The sequence below is a fragment of the Esox lucius genome, chromosome 12, assembly GCF_011004845.1.
Source record: "Esox lucius isolate fEsoLuc1 chromosome 12, fEsoLuc1.pri, whole genome shotgun sequence".
NCBI classification, from domain to species: Eukaryota; Metazoa; Chordata; class Actinopteri; order Esociformes; family Esocidae; genus Esox; species Esox lucius.
In genome coordinates, this window is record NC_047580.1 from 35,284,053 (window position 1) to 35,306,931 (window position 22,879).

A 22,879-nucleotide genomic window follows, 5' to 3' on the forward strand; every position below is an offset into this window, starting at 1 on the left:
ATACATTATGCATTATATATAGATTATGCATTATATATAGATTATATGTACATCATACATTATACGTACATCATACATTATACATACATTATGCATTATACATACTTTATACATACATCATACATTATACATACATCATACATTATACGTACATCATACATTTACATTGTCATACATTGATTCTCAATGTGTTTATAAACTTGTTTTATTCCAGTGTTTGTAAACAGTGTGAATGTTTGTAAACACTGTACAGCCTCGCAACACAAACTATAAACAAGTCACTGGACAGGACAGTCCTGCTTCTGTAGTTCCGTCAGGGAGTCTAAGAGTAGTTTTATGTTTCATTGGTGACATTGGGGATCCCAGCTGCAAGGTTGGGTGCCTTGCTCAAGGGTACAATGACAGAGGCAACATTGTAATATTGAGGAGGTTTAAGGGCCAGTTCAGTCGCTGGACATTCAATACTAGCCTGGCTCCACATCTGTTTGTGCTGTGTACAGATTTGGACCCCAGGCTGTCTTGTTCAGATTTGCTGTCAGTGGGGTTGTGTAACGCTTGCAGGGATTACAGTTGCACGACTCTGGTAACTACCCCCCAAAATTACCCCGTTTTCCTGGGAGTCCACGGTTTCTACGTAGTCAGTCCTTTTTCTGTGAATCTTCCACCTACAGTAGGAGCTTTAGAAAACCTGGGTATTTTAGGAATGTACCAACATGTTCCTGCCACAGCAGGGGGACACCATCGTTGAGGTGCTAAAAGTTCACCAATGCTCCCCCCCTTCAGACAAGCGACCACAGGGACGCCAGTTCACACCATCACACGTACATAGCATTGGTTAGGTTGGAGTGACATGCTGACATCACCCATAGATGTAGGTAGAGGACTCAGGATGTTGGTGGTATATCTATGGTCCAGTTCAGTCTGCCCTCCTGAGCTAGTTCCCGGGAAGCGTCGTTAAGGCTTTGGTTTGGTTTGGCGCCTTTCTGATGTTAAGATGCCTTAAGATGTTTTCTGGAAACAGACTCAGGCTGATGTGTGATTTTGTGTGTCAACTGCAATTTTGACCATGCTGACAAAAAACACCTGATTTTGAGGAAATGTTATTTTGCCAATATAAATGTGTTGACCTACATTTTATCTTAAATTGAGCTGTAGTTCTACTGTACCTTCATGTTTTTATTACAACGTTCAATGGACTTTCATTAATGTTGGAGAGCAGTTCTTTCCCTGAAGGACAGATCCATGGACCAAACAGGACCATTAACTAGGATGCCCACTGTAGAGGTATATTGACCGCTCCTGCAGTTTGGAAAAAGCGACTTTGCCTGAAAAGCTCATTTGCTGTTTTGAAAACCATGTGTGCGGAGTAGAAGGGAGTATTTCCAAACCAGCATGAGATGTGTTATATACCCATCGTATATGAGATGTGGTATATACCCATGAAGTGTATATGAGATGTGTTATATACCCATCGTATATGAGATGTGGTATATACCCATGAAGTGTATATGAGATGTGTTATATACCCATCGTATTTGAGATGTGGTATGTACCCATGAAGTGATCTGTTTTATAACTTTGGGTTTGGTCTTATGCAAACTAAATCAATATTGTTTTTTAGATTGTGTATGTAAATAGAAATTGTACATAACTCAATATAGCATTATGCTTTAGAACAAATCATTTATTAACAAATATTTTAGTGTAATGTACACATCATATACCCAATATTATGTACAAACATTGCATATATTTGGCCTTAATGAGTTTTTATTTTATTGAAATACTGTATATACGGCCTGATTCATTTAGTCTTTTAAATTAATGTTACTCAGAGTGTGAGCGTGTGTGGATGAGCAGGTGAGCGTGCGCATGCGTGTCTCTGACAATCCATTTAACAGGTGGATATCTCTTCCGGTAGAGCAATGCAGTAGTCACAGATTCTATTAGCCACGGCTTCCTGGGGACACCCCCAGCCTGCTGTTAACAACACTCCTTGTGATGAATAGACAATGGTTGAGACAAATGTGCAGGGAGGGAGATGTTAGCATGAAACCGCTTCTGGAAATCCGGCTTCTGAGCAACTCTTGGGCTGGCCACCTGGGCCAGGGCAGAGAAATACTTTTTTTTTTTTACTTCTGAAACCTGCAGGCAGGAAGTTGGCAGTTTGGTAGACCATGGGAAGACCATGTGATTCATGGCAGGGTCTACCTCCAACAGGGCTTTGCACTCAATGTGACTGTTAAACTCATGGGTATACTGACAATGGCTGCCTGTCCCTCATTGGGACTTCAGTGGGAACTGACATTTAGGAATCTAGAGATTGTATTTCTATGATTGGTTGAGGCTGCCACTCTGTCCTTCCTGAATTTCCAAATACAATCACAGCAGAAAAATTAGGCTAGCATTTGGAAAGCAAATGCCTCCTACCGAAATAGAAGACCAATTTTGTCTTTTGAAACAAACAAAAAATCGGACAATGAGCTTACTCTTTTCCGAAGTGGCTTATCTTCAGCTGTTTTACCACAGCACGGCTCTATACCAGCCGCACAGGGCCCAGTTGCGACCCTAAGTTAATAAATGTACGTGCATAATAAAGTATTTTAGCCATTAAAGCTAGAATCCTCAATTTATCCTGGTCTCACAGCTAAATGTTTCAAAGGATGTGTGAGTAAAATGGTCACAGTGTAGAGCCATGCATAAAGAATCTATATAGTAGCCTAATGTAGTCAATAATATATAGCAGATTTCCTGTTGATATTGTTCAATCGTTGTCTCTTCATTGGCCTGGGCTATTGTTTGTGATCTCAGTTTGTCACTGTCAGTGTTGCCACGTACATTTGTCATTTTCTGTGGAATTAAAACGAAATGTGACCCATTTGTGGAAATCCAAAAACTTGCCTTTGCTCAACTGTATGCTATGACACTTCAGTAGCAGGCTATATAAGATTTGACTGTAACAGATATTAAAAGTAAACCAAATGCAATTGAATGTGGGTGTTGTCTTTGTCTAATCAGCCTTGGGGCTGCATGTCAGTAATGTTGTCCTAATTTGCATCATCTTTCTCAGACATTATCCCTCTCAGACATTATCCGTCTTGTTATGGTTGAAGTTAGTTTATGTGGCACCACTCAGTACCTCTGTCAATGTGATAACATTTTGTCCAGGTGTACAGCAATAACTGATTTTACTTTGTCTGCTTACCTGGGTGTAAACACATACCAACAAAGTTTTGAAAACAGTATCCTAGAGTAGGTTTCCTGCAGGCTAGAGAGCGCGCACACACGCGCGCGCACACACACACTTCATCAGATCAGGATACCATTGATAATTGGATCATGAAAGGGATTTTTGTACCAGTTGTTTTACTTCTCATCATTTATTGTGATGTTGCATGTAGTCTGAGACTAAATGTTGAACTTTAATGCCACCTAGTACCTCTGCTCATTGTTTCATTTTTTTATTGAATAGAATCTTTGTTAAAGAATTATAAACAATTTTATATGAACACAACTCTGTTGTTTGTGGTTTGTCTTGAAGATTTCTCGCTTAATTAGCAAATTGTGTTGTGTGATTCTGAAATGGCACATTATTCTCTGAGATGGAAATATGTCTGTGTATGCAGTTATGGCATCCGTGTCTAGTACATTTGATTATTGTCAGATCTTAATGACCTGGTTGTAGTAGCGATTACATGATACTAACCAAGTCACCATGCAGGTAGACCCACGCAGGTAGACCCATGCAGGTAGACCCACACAGTTGACTATATCAAAATGGTGGATGTGTTCCAGGACAGTGTTCATGCAAGAATATGTTTTCACCCAGTTAGGTTCTCCAGTCACCTCTATGAGAACACGTTTTGACCTGTGAACTACCACCAGGGGATCTTATTCCTGTGTAGTGAAGGTGAACTGCCACCAGGGGATCTTATTCCTGTGTAGTGAAGGTGAACTGCCACCAGGGGATGTTATTCCTGTGTAGTGAAGGTGAACTGCCACCAGGGGATCTTATTCCTGTGTAGTGAAGGTGAACTGCCACCAGGGGATCTTATTCCTGTGTAGTGAAGGTGAACTGCCACCAGGGGATCTTATTCCTGTGTAGTGAAGGTAAACTACCACCAGAGGGCTTATTCCTATGTAGTGAAGGTGAGCTGTCATAAGAGGGCTGTCAGGTCTTTTCCAAATACAACATGACTAAATGAAAAATCAAAATAGGTAGTATTTGAAGTATTCACAATGGCAGGTTCCAACTCCACAATGCCAAAAAATATAACCGCAATGATGATAATATCAGTAGAATATTTGCACTGTGTTTGTATGCATGCAAGTGTGTTTGTTTGGGAGCATAAAGTGTAAGTTTACATTGTCAATATAAAATCAACACATTGAACAGTACTTTTCTCCACACTATCACATATTATTGTGAAATTAAATTACATATTAAAACAAAATAGAAATCTCATAATAGGATCATTCTACACACCCTTGTTTTATTATTGTGAAATGTAATTACATAAATTAGCTAAAATTAGCTCTTCCTAAATTAGCTAAAATTCCACACAAGTGTAAGTTAATTTGCTTCTACCTATGTTGAATTGGAGTGATTCACATGATTTCTGGTTAAATTCTGCAGATTTTATAGATTCCCTCTGTTGCAAACAACCATGTGCACCAAGGAGTCATCAAAGTGACAAAGGTGAAGAAACAGATCAGGGGATGGGTATAAAAATATCTCTAAGGCCTTGAATCCTTAGAGCACAGAAGATGTATGGCACCATCTATGTCTTAGACAGGTCGAACACCAGGATTCTAACACCAAGATTCTAACACCAGTATTCTAACACCAGGAATCTAATATCTAGCCAGTGTTGCACCCTCATGGTCACATTCATGGATTATAAGAAGTCTTCAGTTATGTAAGCGCTGAGGAACATAAAGCTGCTGACTCTATTCTTCTGGCCTGTTCATGTCTTCTGCTTCCTAAAGTCAACAATCATCTCCTTTGTTTTACTGGCGGTACAGGAGAGGTGGTGTCCTGGCAACACAATGCCAGTTTGCATGCCTCCTTGTTTTTAGTCTTTAGGCCAACAAAAAAACCAGAGCAGAGGGGTGAGGACGTACCCCTGGGGGGCCCCATTGTTACTGATCAGGTAGTAAAGCAGAATTCTGAGACACACCCCTGTGGGGGGCCCAGTGTTAAGGATCAGGTAGTAAAGCAGAAGGCTGAGGACACACCCCTGGGGGGGGCCCAGTGTTAAGGATCAGGTAGTAAAGCAGAAGGCTGAGGACACACCCCTGGGTGGTCCAATGTTAAGGGTCAGGTAGTAAAGCAGAAGGCTGAGGACACACCCCAGGGGGCCCCCAATGTTAGTGTGAAAGACATGTTTTTGACCATTTTGAATGCTGAACTGTAGTAGATAAATTGCATTCTCACACGTTTCTTTTTGGTGATTGAAATGAGAACCTAATTGGCTCTGTTTCAGACAAACTATGGTGGTTCTAGTGAACCTGGCAAACTGGCTTTGATGTGTGCCGAGACAGGCCTCTGGACAAGCTTGACGCCGATGTGCCATGTGTGGCGGTGTTAGACGGTGTGTGACGGTGTTAGACGGTGTGTGTTGGTGTGTGATGGTGTGTGACGGTGTTAGACAGTGTGTGTTGGTGTGTGACGGTATTAGACAGTGTGTGTTGGTGTGTGATGGTGTGTGACGGTATTAGACGGTGTGTGTTGGTGTGTGTTGGTGTGTGATGGTGTGTGACGGTGTTAGACGGTGTGTGACGCTATTAGATGGTGTGTGATAGTGTGTGTTGGTGTGTGATGGTGTGTGACGGTGTTAGACGTTGTGTGACGGTATTAGATGGTGTGTGATGGTGTGTGACGGTATTAGATGGTGTGTGACTTTGTTAGACGGTGTGTGATGGTGTGTGGCGTTATAAGATGGTGTGTGATGGTGTGTGACGGTATTAGATGGTGTGTGATAGTGTGTGTTGGTGTGTGATGGTGTGTGACGGTATTAGAAGGTGTGTGACGGTGTGTGACAGTGTTACCTTGCTGTTGTTGGGTTGTACTGTATCTGTATTAGGGAGTAGATGTTTGTGGAAATGCACACTGGATCTGTGGATGTTCCTGACAATATATCTTTCAATTACATTTGATCTGTTTTTTAATAAGATCTGATCTGTTTTAATAACATCTCATCTGTTTTAATAAGATCTGATCTGTTTTAATAACATCTCATCTGTTTGGGAACGGCTTGCTAGGTCGTCCTAACCGGTTTTGGGTATCATCCCAAATCCCACCCATTCTCTTTCTGGTGCCCTAGTTTGGATGAGAACCCATAGGTCAGTGCCCAAGGGAATAGAGTGTTCTGTAGGACGTTCCCTAGGTTAGGGGTGCTGACGGCAGGGACGGCACGGTGACTGGACCGGTGTTGTCACCAGCACTGATGGGTTTTAATTGTTTGTATGAGACAAAATCCATTTTACTGCTATGATTAACAGAAATATTCAACTGTACTTGATTGGATTCAGAGAGCCTTTGAGAAGGGTTTAGACCCCTCAAATCTCCCCCCAAAAAATTTGATACTAATATCTGATGTATTTTAGTATCCAGACCCTTTACTATGATACTCCAAGTTAAGGGGGGTGCCATTTTTGAAAGGAATTTTTTGTAACCTTGAATCTAAAAAAACAACATTACAATCACAAATCTACAAACTTCTACAGTTAACATTGGTTTTGATTATCTTCCTCAAAGATGTTTGTAAATTGTCCCATGCAACAATCCTTGCTCGTTGTTACTATTATTATGGTTAGTATGGACTTTTCCCACCACGGTGGCGTTGAACACTGTGGCTGTAGTGGACGTGGCCACGAGCCAAACTGGACCGGGTGTGGCAGTGCCTCTAGGGGGGTTGGGGGGTCGCCCACTCAGCAGACGGGGCGGTGGGGACTGTGGCACTATGAAAGCTGCTTCCTGTCTGTCTGGCGAGCCAACTCTTTGATGCTCGGCAGTGCGACTCGGCACTGTGACCCCGCGGCGCGACCCCGCTGAGGTCAGCTGGCCCTGGCCCCCCCATGGGACTGCTTCCACTGTCATCACAGTCACTTCCTCTGTTTCCTGTTGTGGATGGCTTGGCACACCGCTACAGTCAACAAACACTTCCTGTCCCACTCTGGTCCGACCCTGAGCAGAGAGACGGTCTTCGACAGGCGCGGTCTGGGAAAGCTTGTCATCGTCAGCCACAGTGTTTATACAGTTACATACTGGATGGCCATGATGGGAAGATCACCAATCAGTTAGACTCAAAATGACCGATACACTACAGAATCCTTGTTGATGTTGCAGTGAGTTGATTTGATGTCATGGATTTTGGGGGGGATTCCCAATAATTCTCCCAGGAGTTTCTCTTTGTGGGGTCCACCTAATAACACAAACATATAATATCACATACTACAGAACATTAAGCATGACATGATATGCAACATTAAACATGACACATACATTTTAATTTCCAATACATTTCAGTGTAGAGACATGCCCCAGGATGACAACACACTGCTGTATTTTGCTCTATTGAGACTGAGAGCGTTATTACATAAACTTTGTAATCAGTCGCTCTATTGGGCCAGTTGTTATGTCTGAACAGCCCTGGAGATCAGACTCTCCTGCAAACCACTGCAGTGATGGTAACAATACGAGCCGGAGATGTAAATCAACACTGCAGTATATGTGACCAACGCACTGCTAGACTGCCAAGAATTTGCATCGTCCAGTGATGGGTTATTGACTTATAACTGGCACTAGATATTCATCTTAATGGTATAATTTGATGAAATCCATTACAATTCTGTCATTTTTTCTCTGTGATGGCAATGTTTTAGCGCTGCTACCATTTACTCCCAGTCATACTGAACGCGGAAGCAGGCCCCTGGATAAATAACTGAACACGGAGTTATGGTTTGGTAGAAACTTTCTTGTCTTTACCTCGCTGTGTTACCTGAGCTCATGGGCCCACCCACTATGACATCATTGCTGTTCAGTTCTATTTCTACTGTGGTTCTTTAGGCCTGTTCTCTCTTCTTCAATTGGCTCGTAGCGATTGGAGACAAGAGAGACACCTGGATGTTTCCTCTGCAAAACGGTCTATCCACCTTGACAAGGTTGTAACAATGGCTTGTTGCAAGTTTTTTGGATTAGTGTTAGGTTTAGGGGTCAACGATGGAATTTCAGTTATAAGTGCTTAGGTTTAGGGTTATTTTAGGGCTTAGGTTTATCTTAGGGCTTAGGTTTAGGATTATTTTAGGGGTTAGGTTTAGGATTATTTTAGGGCTTAGGTTTAGGTTTATCTTAGGGCTTAGGTTTAGGATTATTTTAGGGCTTAGGTTTAGGATTATTTTAGGGCTTAGGTTTAGGTTTATCTTAGGGCTTAGGTTTAGGTTTATCTTAGGGCTTAGGTTTAGGTTTATCTTAGGTTTTGGCATAGAGGTTAGGTGATTGAGGTTAAGATTAGGGTACCAGAAAAAATCATTTTCTGGTACCCGCAAAAAGTTTTCTGGTACCCGCAAGTTTTTTCCCACATATCAACTCAAAATAGGTTTTAATAAATAAATAATAATTAGGTTTTGTATTTTGACCTGCAGCCTGCAGACTGCTATTTTATTTCTGTATCATTTGTTGAGGTTTTCATTAAGTGTATTTAGCAGTTGGTTTCTATGTTTGCTACATTAATATGTTCCAGATCCAGCTTCAGCCAACTTCATCATAGATGTCAGACATGCTGGCATCTGGCCTAGTTGATTTAATTTTGTTCTTTCAAATGCTGCTTGGAAAATTTGGAACAAGTTATTTCTGGTTTTAGAAGTGGGTGATTTTTTAACTGTTGCCAAATACAACAGTTAAAAAAACAGAAGTGGACCACAGAGACAGAGAGACAAAGACAAATAGACAGTGGGACAGAGACAAAGACAGAGAGACAGGGACAGAGAGACAAAGACAGAGAGAGAGAGACACACAAAGACAGGGACAAAGAGAGAGACAGACACAGGAAATTGGATCATCATTTATATTTTTGTGCCAATTATAAACGTTTTTTAAGCACAATAACCATGTTGTTGAACTGTGTTAAAAAGTCAACCGTTTTACATCTCCAATAATAATCACAGAAAGAATAATCACAGAAAGAATAATCACAGAAAGAACAATCACAGAAAGAATAATCACAGAAAGAATAATCACAGAAAGAACAATCACAGAAAGAATAATCACAGAAAGAATTGGCTGAGTATTGAAGCCCTCCAGACCTTCAAGGGTGAATGTAATAGTAAGACTGTAAAATGCACATCAAATATTCAAATCGAAAAATCTCCAGGTCTTCTCCACTTTCAGCTGCTTGCAAACACACCAAGTTCTGCCCCCTGTCAAACAATTGGACAAAACCAGAATGAAATCGTTAATCATGTCTCTTTTCATTAAGTCACCCTGAGTCCATGCTTCCAATGGTGAACCATACTTCAGGGGTACTTCAGGGGTACTTCAGGGGTACTTCAGGGGTACATCAGGGGTACTTCAGGGGTACTTCAGGGGTACATCAGGGGTACTTCAGGGCTACTTCAGGGGTACTTCAGGGGTACACTTTAGGGGTACTTCAGAGCTACTTCAGGGGTACTTCAGGGGTACATCAGGGGTACTTCAGGGCTACTTCAGGGGTACTTCAGGGGTACTTCAGGGCTACTTCAGGGGTACATCAGGGGTACTTCAGGGGTACATCAGGGGTACTTCAGGGGTACATCAGGGGTATTCCTAAGGTGGAACATTCAGCTGGTGGTACAATAGCTGAAAAATGTCCAGAACAACTGGACTGGTTCAACCGCCACTGTGAGCCATTGTCTTTATAGTAATGACTGAACAATCAGTTCTCGTAGACAACATGTTGGAAGCAGGAGAAATGTGCTGGAGTAAAGACCTGGGTGTCTTTGACGAGGGCCAACATTGTTTTGGCCAGACAACTGGGTCAGAACATCTATGAAATGGCAAGGTTTGTGCGGTGCTCCCAGTCAGCAGTGATGAGGACCTACCGACAGTGGTTTGAGGAACTTGAAGGATTCTGCTGCTAACGTCTTGGTGCCAGATACCACAGCACACCTTCAGAGGTCTAGCGGAGTCCATGCCTCAACGGGTCAGGGCTGTTTTTGGTTACTATATATAGTAACCAAAGCCTAACACTTCCAAAACCCTACCCCAAACCTCTATCTCAAACTATTGTGTTTTTGGAGTACTCTATCTCTACTCACCACTGCACAGAGAAGCTGTTTGTTAACATGAAAAAGAAATGTAGAAGGAAAACTACTTATTGTCAGTAATTAAAGAAATTATATTTCAAATGAATCTGGAAACACTGGGCAGTTACTTCAACCTAATATATCAAGCAGGAAATGTGTTTCTAATTTGGATCTTAGTATCTGGTGTGGTCAGTTGTTATAGGAAAAGGATATCTGTGTTGGATATTCTGTACTGTGCTCAATTCTCTGGATTACTTACTCTGGGGTTTGTATGTCTCTCCCACTCTGTCTTTCTGTCTCTCTTTTTCTCTGTATCTCTTTCGCTGTCTCTCTGTTTCTCTGTATTTGTTTCTGTTTTTCTTACCTCTGTATTATTGTATCTCTGTCTCTATGTATCTTTCTCTGTCTCTATGTTTTTCTCTGAAAGTCCACTCAAACTGTCCAAAACTAGTTTTAGTTTTCCTTGTTTTAGCAAAACCTTTATGTAGTAAGTGTACACCCATCAGCCATAACATTATGACCACTGACAGGTGAATAACACTGATACACCCATCAGCCATAACATTATGACCACTGACAGGTGAAGTGAATAATACTGATACACCCATCAGTCATAACATTATGACCACTGACAGGTGAAGTGAATAACACTGATACACCCATCAGCCATAACATTATGACCACTGACAGGTGAATAACACTGATACACCCATCAGCCATAACATTATGACCACTGACAGGTGAAGTGAATAATACTGATACACCCATCAGCCATAACATTATGACCACTGACAGGTGAAGTGAATAACACTGATACACCCATCATCCATAACATTATGACCACTGACAGGTGAAGTGAATAACACTGATACACCCATCAGCCATAACATTATGACCACTGACAGGTGAAGTGAATAACACTGATACACCCATCAGCCATAACATTATGACCACTGACAGGTGACGTGAATAACACTGATACACCCATCAGCCATAACATTATGACCACTGACAGGTGAAGTGAATAACACTGATACACCCATCAGCCATAACATTATGACCACTGACAGGTGAAATTAATAACACTGATACTTTGACACGTACCACCTACCTGAGCATTGTTGCAGCCATGTGCACCCTATCATGGCAACGATATTCCCTGATGGCATTGGCCTCTTTCAACAGGATAATCTGCCCCAAAGCAAAAATGGTTCAGGAATGGTTTGAGGAACACAACAACGAGTTCAAGGTGTTGACTTCGCCTCCAAATTCCCCAGATCTCAATCCAATCGAACATCTGTGGGATGTGCTGGACAAACAGGTCTGATCCATGGAGGCCCCACCTCGCAACTTACAGGACTTAAAGGATCTGCTGCTAACGTCTTGGTGCCAGATACCACAGCACACCTTCAGAGGTCTAGTGGAGTCCATGCCTCGACCGGTCAGGGCTGTTGTGGCGGCAAAAGGGGGACCTACACAATATTAGGCAGGTGGTCATAATGTTATGGCTTATTGGTGTATACTGTTATTCACTTCACCTGTCAGTGATCATAATGTTATGGCTGATGGGTGTATCAGTGTTATTTCTATCAAAAGATAGGCTTACCAGGAGACTTTTCTTTCAAAACTGGTAGTTTTCTTTTTGCTGGTAGTTTTTGTCAGACTTAGTAACCAGCAAGCACTACAATTTATGTCTGCTTAAAGAAATACTGACAGGAATTTACCATCTCCTTTGTGATCTAGCAGTTTTTTTGTTTGGTTGCCATCTTGAAGTTTTTATGTCAAATGTTTGGTTTTCTTCTTCAAAAAGAAATGTTTTTAAGATTGAAGCCGTTCCCTTCCATCCACTATTTCTGTATTTGTCTTACTTCCCAAATCATGATCGCAGAAATAGGGACCAGAGTGTCTGAGACTGAAATGAATAAAGAAACAGCGAAGGAAAGGTAGAAAAAACACTGGAAAGAGGCTCATTAGAGATGAAACGGTATACCAGAAAAAGGGTTTTCAGACACTGTGAGTCATCTTGCCCTGTTCAAAATTCATATAAGTAGAATTAAGGACAAATTCCAGGATTTCTGGCCACTGGTCATAAAAGTTCCGAAGTCTAACCGGAACAGGTCAAAAAATGTTTTATAGTATGTTTGTCTAGATAAGTTTTATCAAAACCATATAGTTTCAAACATCATGGATAACTAAAGTACAGTTGTGCTCATAGGTTTGCATACCCCTAACAGTAATGTTGAAAGTAATGTTGAAACTAATGTTGAAAAGTGATCATATGAAGACATTTATTATCACATAGTTGTTTGGCTCCATTTTGAATCATAATGATAACAGAAATCACCCAAATGGCCCTGATCAAAAGTGTATATACCCTTGAATGTTTGGCCTTGTTACAGACACACAAGGTGACACACACAGGTGAAAATTGTGAATTTAAAGGTGAATCTCCCACACCTGTGGCTTTTTAAATTGCAATTAGTGTCTGTGTATAAATAGTAAATGAGTTTGTTAACTCTCAGGTGGATGCACAGAGCAGGCTAGATACTGAACCATGGGGAGAAATATAGAACTTTCAAAAGACCTGCGTAACAAGGTAATGGAACTTTATAAAGATGGAAAAGGATATAAAAAGATATCCAAAGCCTTGCAAATGGAAGTTAGTTCTGTTCAATCACTGATTAAGAAATAGAAAATTCAGGAATCTCTTGATACCAAGCCTTTCTTGGACCAAGAAAGATTGAACTATTCGGTGTACAAAGAAAGAAGAACTATTCGGGATACAAAGAAAAACCCACAGATAACCTCAGGAGAAATACAGGCTGTTCTGGAAAAAGACAGTGTGGTTGTTTCAAGGAGCACAATATGACGATACTTGAACAAAAATGAGCTACATGGTCAAGTTGCCAGAAAGAAGCCTTTACTGCACCAATAACACAGAAAAGCCCAGTTACAATATACCTGACAACACCTTGACACGCCTCACAGCTTCTGTTACACTTATTTGGAGTGACAAGACCAAAATAGAGCTTTTGGTCACAACTATAAGTGATATGTTTGGAGAGGGGTTAACAAAGCCTATAGTGAACAGAATACCATCCCCACAGTGAAGCATGGTGGTGGCTCACTGATGTTTTGAGGGTGTGTGAGCTCTAAAGTCACTGGGAATCTTGTGAAAATTGACGGCAAGATGAATGCAGCATGTTATCAGAAAATACTGGCAGACAATTTGCATTCTTCTGCATGAAAGATGTGCATGGGACGCTCAGGGACTTTCCAGCACGACAACGACCCTAAGCACAAGGCAAAGTTGACCCTCCAGTGGTTACAGTGGCCATCAGTCTCCTGACCTTAGTAACATCCAGCCACTCTGGGGAGATCTCAAACGTGCGGTTCATGCAAGACGACCAAAGACTTTGCATGACCTGGAGGCCTTTTGTCAAGTCGAATGTGCAGCTACACCACCTGCAAGAATACTGCGCCTCATAGACAACTAAAAGACTGCACACTGTCATTGATGCTAAAGGGGACAATACACAGTATTAAGAACTAAAGGTATGCAGACTTTTGAACAGGGGTCAGTTTATTTTTTTCTTTGTTGCCATGTTTTGTTTTATGTTTGTGCCATTCTGTTATGACCTACAGTTGAATGTGAATCCCTTAAGAAATAAAATATTTGTTTTGCCTGCTCACTCATATTTTCTTTAAAAATTTTACATATATTACCAATTCTCCAAGGGTATGCAAACTTTTGAGCACAACTGTATAGAGTGTCCCAGATGTCATTGCTAACATGGACATACTTTTTTATTCCATACTTTTTAATGTCCATGTAGTTAAATTAATTGAAGTCTAGAGCTGCAAATCATAGATACATTTTCAAAAAGCCTACTCCTCCTTTTTGAAAGATCTAATCAACACAGAATGAAAAAGCAGAGCTCTTCTTTCATATAGATGACTTACATAACTATTTCAGACAGTTGTAAATTCTAACTCAATCAGTTCAATTCAATTTAATAGGTGCTTTATTGACATGAATGGATGGATGATGCCACTATTGGCAAAGCAAACATAATTAGGCAACAATAACAATACAGCACATAATACAATGAAAATAATTAACATGGAAAATTATACACAACAACAGGACAAATGATGCTAAACAAATCAGACATTAACAGTACAGGGATCATACACATTTGTGATATCATGGGAGCTATCAGCTGCCTGTATGGTTTCACCTCACAAAATACAGAATGTCTTCCCAAAAGAACTCTCTCTTCTACCAGAATTAAAACTCTCTATTCTATCCTAACAGAATTAAAACTCTCTATTCTATCCTAACAGAATTAAAACTCTATTAAATCCTAACAGAATTAAAACTCTCTATTCTACCATAACAGAATTAAAACTCTATTAAATCCTAACAGAAATAAAACTCTATTCTATCCTGACAGAATTAAAACTCTCTATTCTATCATAAGATAATTAGAACTCACTCTTTAACCAAACAGAATCAGAACTCTCTATCCAGACAGAATCATAACCCTTCAAACAGAATCAGAACTCTCTATCCAGACAGAATCATTTGATTGCTGTAGCCTAATATGTTTACAAAACAAACAACATCACAAAAGACACACAAAGTAAACATGTTTTAAAACCAAACACTCTCACAAAATACACACAATGCAAACTTGTTTACAATACAAACACTGTCATAAAATAAACCCAAAAACCAACAGTAGCTGTGTAGAACAAAAAGATCCTATGGGGGGTAATAACACTTATTTCCAAAAGCCCAAAGGGATGTTATTGGTCCTGTTTACACTAACATGGTGGATTTGTCCTGTTTAGTCCAACATGGTATAAGTTATTTGTCCTGTTTAGTCCAACATGGTATAAGTTATTTGTCCTGTTTAGTCCAACATGGTATAAGTTATTTGTCCTGTTTAGTCCAAATGTGGTGGAAGTTATTTGTCCTGTTTAGTCCAACATGGTATAAGTTATTTGTCTTGTTTAGTCCAACATGGTATAAGTTATTTGTCCTGTTTAGTCCAACATGGTATAAGTTATTTGTCCTGTTTAGTCCAACATGGTATAAGTTATTTGTCCTGTTTAGTCCAACATGGTATAAGTTATTTGTCCTGTTTAGTCCAACATGGTATAAGTTATTTGTCCTGTTTAGTCCAACATGGTATAAGTTATTTTTCCTGTTTAGTCCAACATGGTATAAGTTATTTGTCCTGTTTAGTCCAACATGGTATAAGTTATTTTTCCTGTTTAGTCCAACATGGTATAAGTTATTTGTCCTGTTTAGTCCAACATGGTATAAGTTATTTGTCCTGTTTAGTCCAACATTGTGGAAGTCCCATACCGCAGACTTCCGGGTGGGTGTGGTTTATTCCCACTTCTGGGACTATGCCGATAGTTAGTTCCATTGGTTACACCCAGGAGATCATTTTAACACATGTCCAGGGTAGTCAGCGGTTCTTTTTCTTCATCTTCTACGCGGGGAAACATATGGAACAGCACTCCAGACAGATCTCCAGGCAATCAGAAGACTCGCAGCAGTCTTCCAGTATACCACAGTCCAACAAGACAGAGCAGGCCCCCTCCCCACAGAGCAGGCCGCCGGAAGCCCCCTCCCCACAGCAGCAGAGTGCTTCACAGCCCTCTCCGCACGCCAGACACTGGGCCAGGACCGAGCAGAGGGACTGCATCTGGCAGAACAGACAGGCCAGGACACAGTGGACGCAGCAGTCTGGGGGCGGACAGGAAGAACGCAGACACTTAGCCACCTGTATGGGTCTCATTAGCTGAATAAACACCTTATCAAAATGCTTTACTGACTTTATCGTCAGAACATTCCTCAGTCAAAGGCAATTTGTACAGCCCTTCAGCAAAAACAAATGTGCTATCATTGATGGAATATTTTATAGCAAAATATTAAAAAGTATATTCTGAACGAGCATTAAACCAAACGGTGCTGCCATTGGGTAGGTACGGTGATTCTGTAAGATCCAGCCTGGCAATTTTGACGGTATCAGGGGGCGGGGCCAGTCTGAACTGAACTGATAGTGTCAGAAGAAAACCAGTCAAGGTGGCTTTAAGATAAGACCAAAGTCCTACTGACAGGCAACACGCAAATTAACAAACACCCGTCTATGTTTTGGTTCAAAAAAAGTTGATTAGCCACTCTACAATTCACAGAAGGAGCAATCTGTGACATAAAAACAGTATATAATTTTAATGTTTAATGGATTTGCATTTTTTTTAACAAATGTTTTGGATGATGACAATGAGTCAGTGGCTAAATGGAATATAATGAATTAGCTATATGCTAGCAATGAAGGGTTGTAGCTGTAACAATGCTGGTGGGTGGCTCTGTTGTTTGGTTAACTATGCTTGCAGAAGAAAAAACATCCCCAAATTTAAAGAAAGACATTTCATTGTTTCAAATTAATTATTCTGCCAGCAAACATTAATGATGTGGATTCTTTTCTGTCATGTCTAAGACCCTAACCGCTTCCAAAAAAAGTGTTTAATGTTATGGCACATTTTATTTGTTAAACAGTTCTACTACTTTTCTCCCCACATTTGTATAACCATACGGTACGAAGCCAGAAGAAATATATATTTTATTGCCTCACTGACTATATGAAACATCCAAATGTGACTGACTATATGGAACATCTAAATGTGACTGACTATATGGAACATCTAAATGTGACTGAATATATGGAACATCTAAATGTGACTGACTATATGAAACATCCAAATGTGACGGAATATATGGAACATCTCAATTTGACTGACTATATGGAACATCTAAATGTGACTGAATATATGGAACATCTAAATGTGACTGACTATATAGAACATCTCAATGTGACTGACTACATGGAACATCTCAATGTGACTGAATATATGGGGCATCTAAATGTGACTGACTATACGGAACATCCAAATGTGACTCACTATATGGAACATCTCAATGTGACTCACTATATGGAACATCTCAATGTGACTGACTATATGGAACATCTAAATGTTACTGACTATATGGAACATCCAAATGTGACTGACTACATGGAACATCTCAATGTGACTCACTATATGGAACATCTCAATGTGACTGACTATATGGAACATCCAAAGGTTTCTCACCATCTCCAGCTATCTCTTTTATCTGAGTGGCATCAGCTTTCAAGGAGTTCTGGCACTTGGTAGTGGAATGCATGCGTTGTTTCTGATTCGGGTGTCCATGTTGACAAGCAGGGGGAGGAGGGGCTTGAAGAGGGCTCCATCCTTTCTGGTTGGATGAGACAGGTGGAGGGGTGCAGACAGGGGAGGGTCCATTGGCCAGGGTTATGGGGGACATTTTTGGACTGGATGTCACAGGGACATCCATGGAAGACTCTGGAGAGCAAACAGTCAATCATTCAATCTGTATTATTGTAGCTATAATGTAACTTATTTAATCAAGTTTGAGAAGAACAAGCTTAGTAAACTACTATTTTCTTTTCAAAAACCAAACTAAACTAGATTCAGACATTAAACTGTACCATGAACTCCTCTGTTCAGTTTGTATGGGTTGTCTGGTACATGGTCTGGAAGGAGTCGTGAGACATCGTTGGTTGAGGTGTGATCCGTCTGGGAATCACTGAAATCTTCATCTTCACCTGCACATCCGTTTCTGTCAGGCTCACTGCCAGATGCCTCTGCTGAAGCAGGCTCTCCTACATCATCAACACAACAACATCAACAAACCCAAAAACAACATCAACACAGCAACATGAACACAACAAAAAACAAAACAACATCAACAGAACAACAACAACTACCAACCCTCCATATAACCTACACCCTCCATATAACATACACCCCCATATAACCCCTCCATATAGCATACACCCCCCATATAATCCTCCATATAGCATACACCCTCCATATAACCCCTCCATATAGCATACACCCCCATATAACCCCTCCATATAGCATACACCCTCCATATAATCCTCCATATAGCATACACCCCCATATAACCCCTCCATATAGCATACACCCTCCATATAATCCTCCATATAGCATACACCCTCCATATAACCCCTCTATATAGCATACACCCTCCATATAATCCTCCATATAGCATACACCCTCCATATAACCCCTCCATATAGCATACACCCTCCATATAACCCCTCCATATAGCATACACCCTCCATATAATCCTCCATATAGCATACACCCCCATATAACCCCTCCATATAGCATACACCCCCCATATAATCCTCCATATAGCATACACCCTCCATATAACCCCTCCATATAGCATACACCCCCATATAACCCCTCCATATAGCATACACCCTCCATATAATCCTCCATATAGCATACACCCCCATATAACCCCTCCATATAGCATACACCCTCCATATAATCCTCCATATAGCATACACCCCCATATAACCCCTCCATATAGCATACACCCCCCATATAATCCTCCATATAGCATACACCCTCCATATAATCCTCCATATAGCATACACCCTCCATATAATCCTCCATATAGCATACACCCTCCATATAATCCTCCATATAACATACACCCTCCATATAACCCCTCCATTTAACATACACCCTCCATATAGCATACACCCTCCATATAACCCCTCCATATAGCATACACCCTCCATATAACCCCTCCATATAGCATACACCCTCCATATAACCCCTCCATATAGCATACACCCTCCATATAACCCCTCCATATAGCATACACCCTCCATATAACCCTCCATTTAACATACACCCCCATATAACCCCTCCATATAGCATACACCCTCCACATAACCTACACCCTCCCCACTTTATGAGCCACTTCCGTTACCTGCATGTTCTCCGGCTCTCTGGTTAGGCAGCGACTGCTGGGCAAAAGCATTGGCCAATGGCTGTGGCTGGGTGGTTTCAACTGTGAAGTCCTGGAACAGATTGTCTGCCTCTTTGTCCTGTGCTCTATCCTGACTGATGACTGTCTGTTCGGTTCTCATCTGCTGTATCAACTCCACCTTGTCCATACTGCCAGTCTCTCCAGCCCTGAACACAACACATTGACATTGTCCATACAGCTGGTCTCTCCAATCCTGAACACAACACATTTACATTGTCCATACAGCTGGTCTCTCCAACCCTGAACACAACACATTTACATTGTCTGTACTCCTGATCTTTCCAACCCTAAAATTGTTTGACACCGATAGACACAGTTGGTGACTTCCCACAGTGCTTGTTTGCATTTAAAACCCAGTAAACTGGAAATATCAAAGGACCTGGAGCTACAATATTTCTACAGATTTCTAAACAAAAGTTTAATTAACTTGTTTACATTAGTAGGAGTGCGTGCAAGGCACATTTGGGTACTAGATAAATGTTCTAAATATATTTTATAAGCCAAAAATATTGGCACACTTGCACTTTCTTCAAATGTGCCATGTTTTCTAGATATCTGTTGAAATCCAAATATTGTTTGGTGTCCACATATGTAATCAGATATCAGAAATAATTTGATTTTAACCAGCGGTGAGTGGCAGGTCCCTACAAAATAAAAATCACAAATTGAACCAGTTTGAATTGAGAAAAGCTCCTGTTTCCAGTGTACGTAATGTTACCTAGAAGCTGAAGTCACTGCTGCTGTAGCCAACATCCCTGGATGTGGCTACAAGAAAAAAGGCTGATGAACGATTGAAGTGAAGGTTGGAGAAGGCACCTCAACCAACTGATGAAAGATTGAAGTGAATGGTGGAGACGGCATCTCAACCAACTGATGAAAGATTGAAGTGAATGGTGGAGACGGCATCTCAACCAACTGATGAAAGATTGAATTGAAGGTTGGAGAAGGCACCTCAACCAACTGATGAAAGATTGAAGTGGAAGGTGGAGAAGGCACCCCAACCAACTGATGAAAGATTGATGTGAAGGTTGGAGAAGGCACCTCAACCAACTGATGAAAGATTGATGTGAATGGTGGAGAAGGCACCTCAACCAACTGATGAAAGATTGAAGTGAAGGTTGGAGAAGGCACCTCAACCAACTAATGAAAGATTGATGTGAATGGTGGAGAAGGCACCTCAACCAACTGATGAAAGATTGAAGTGAAGGTTGGAGAAGGCACCTCAACCAACTAATGAAAGATTGATGTGAATGGTGGAGAAGGCACCCCAACCAACTGATGAAAGATTGATGTGAATGGTGGAGAAGGCACCTCAACCAACTAATGAAAGATTGATGTGAATGGTGGAGAAGGCACCTCAACCAACTAATGAAAGATTGATGTGAAGGTTGGAGAAGGCACCTTAACTGCCACCCAGATTAAAGCAGACACAAGGTGCCACAGTTCCAACTCACAGCATCTGTCTCCACCTCAGTGGAAGGTGGTTGGACGTATGCGATCCACAGCTGACTAAGAGACATAAGAAAGAGAGACTGAAATTTGCCAAAACACACCTGAACATGGGACAAGTCTTCTGTGGAAAGATGAAACCGACTGGGGGCTTTTTGGTAAAGCACACCATCTCTGTACATTTAAAGAAAGAAGAATTAAATCCTTGTGATGGAAATAAGACCTTCCCCATGATTGGGGTTGCTTTGCTGCCTCTATCTCTGGGTGTCTTGAATGTGTGCAAGGCATCATGATATCAGGAGAATACCAAGGCATTGTGGAGTGCAATGCTGAGCATAGGGTCAGAAAGCCAGGTCTCTGTCAAAGACCTTGGGTCTTCTAACAAGAAAATCACCTTAAACACACTTCAAAAAGCACAAAAGGTTCACAACAAAAAGCTGGAATGATTTGCAGTGACCAGCAATGATATAAATCCAATTGATAACCTGGAGAAATAATGAATAAAATGTGTAATGTATTGAGTCTTAGTTGTCAATGCCATTTGTCTTTATTTTCTGATTTAACAGAAATATTTGGTTCTGCAATATTAATAGTGAAATAAAGATTTTTCGGAACAAAATACTTCAGCCAATTTCAACGTATTATTTTAGGTAATGTGAGTAATTTGAAGGAAGTGCCGGGGTGAAGATACTTCTGGCCGAGAATGTATGAGCCAAAAGTGTTTTAATGTGCGTATTAAAAAAGGTTTCCATAGTCTACTCTTGATATTACGTTTTTCATTTGTTTCCATCTTAACGTATATAAACTTTTATCAAATTATGTTGTCTTCTCTCCGACGTTTTTTGATTATACCCAATGATCACCCGCCAAGCCCAGGATATGGAGACAAACTATAGGCTAACTCAATTTCAGCAAATAATTCTACATTTCCATTGCCTAATACGTCTAATTATAAACTTATAGATATTTTTATTTGAATTATAAATTTGAAAATGCACAATATTTACATAACTTAGTGCTCTTTCGTTATAACTTTATTGATTGATAAGGTGAAGACATACTGCGGCTATTTCAGCATATTCAAAATAAAACAAAGCCTAACCTACAGAAAGAAGCATTTAAAAAACGCAGCATACTATTTACAAATAACAACTAAATATTCTTAGGCTTACCTGAACTTGTGAGCCAGTCTTAGACAATGGGTGATTCTTCAACATCAAATAAAAATCCCCCTCATTCTTTCAGAAGGCTAGTCCCGTGTGTCGCTCTCAAAGCAGGCTATGACTGATCATCCAGACGTAGTACCGGACCAGGCAATACTGTAGCTTGAATGCTAGACGCGTACCGAGTCTAACGTCATCAGGGGTGTATTCATTAATCGCACACCAAAAACGAGTTAACCAAACGGAAAACTTTTAGAAGTGGTGGGTTCCGTAGCCTAACGTTTTAAATGGGCCATCCAGTTAGGTGGGGCCATACCGTTTTAAACCTAAACTGAAAATAGCCCAATGTTACAACATGTTAAATGGTTCCTCACCCTGCCAACAGTCTACTTGGATCAGATGAACTTGAAATTCAAAACGCTATTAAAAACTTCAACTTAATAAGGCATTTGAACGTGTTTGCAATCTAATCGAAAAATAACCTAAAATTTACTTTGATAAAGGCAGACTTTGATGAGAACAAAACAAGAACGGCTTTAAACCCTATAAGCAAAAGGCAGGTCTTTGATCAAACAAAAAAGAAAACCCTGCTTTATAACATTTAACAGATTAATACACCATCATACACAACCCCATGTCATTTAAAACTAAAAAGATGGATCAATAAAATATTTTGCTACATTGACTCCGGTGGAAAAGAATAGGCTGCAGGGCATTTTACTATAAATTGCTAGACAGAAGATGAAGAAACAGATAGACATGAACAGAGAGAAAAGCAAGTTAAAAAGAAAAAATACAGCCAGAGAACTATCCACCCCTCCAAATTAAATGTTACTACCCCCTGTCATTTACCCACTGCTATATCAGGCTTTTTTTTTAAACTGTATATGTTGAAAAGACTCGGACCGTTACAAGCACAAATGCGGCAGCATTTAGATTTACGCTGGACCTTAGCAAACAGTAGATGCCGCACACCGCCGTACTTCGCTCCGGGGGCTACATTTATTTCGCTCCCAAAACCACTGAAGAA

At 40.6% G+C, this 22,879-nt stretch overlaps 1 protein-coding gene across 1 annotated transcript; it reads right to left on the reverse strand.

Annotated features, from left to right (window-relative positions):
- Positions 1 to 14,291: 14,291 nt before the first annotated feature.
- On the reverse strand, positions 14,292 to 22,222 carry zgc:113363 (MDFI domain-containing protein). Its single transcript, XM_010900970.5, has 5 exons — positions 21,859 to 22,222; positions 19,178 to 19,383; positions 17,853 to 18,026; positions 17,455 to 17,706; positions 14,292 to 16,048 (listed from the first exon to the last, which is right to left on the reverse strand). The coding sequence occupies exons 2-5, from the start codon at positions 19,362 to 19,364 to the stop codon at positions 15,792 to 15,794; spliced, it is 870 nt and encodes a 289-aa protein (XP_010899272.1). The 5' UTR covers positions 19,365 to 19,383; positions 21,859 to 22,222; the 3' UTR covers positions 14,292 to 15,791.
- Positions 22,223 to 22,879: the final 657 nt, after the last annotated feature.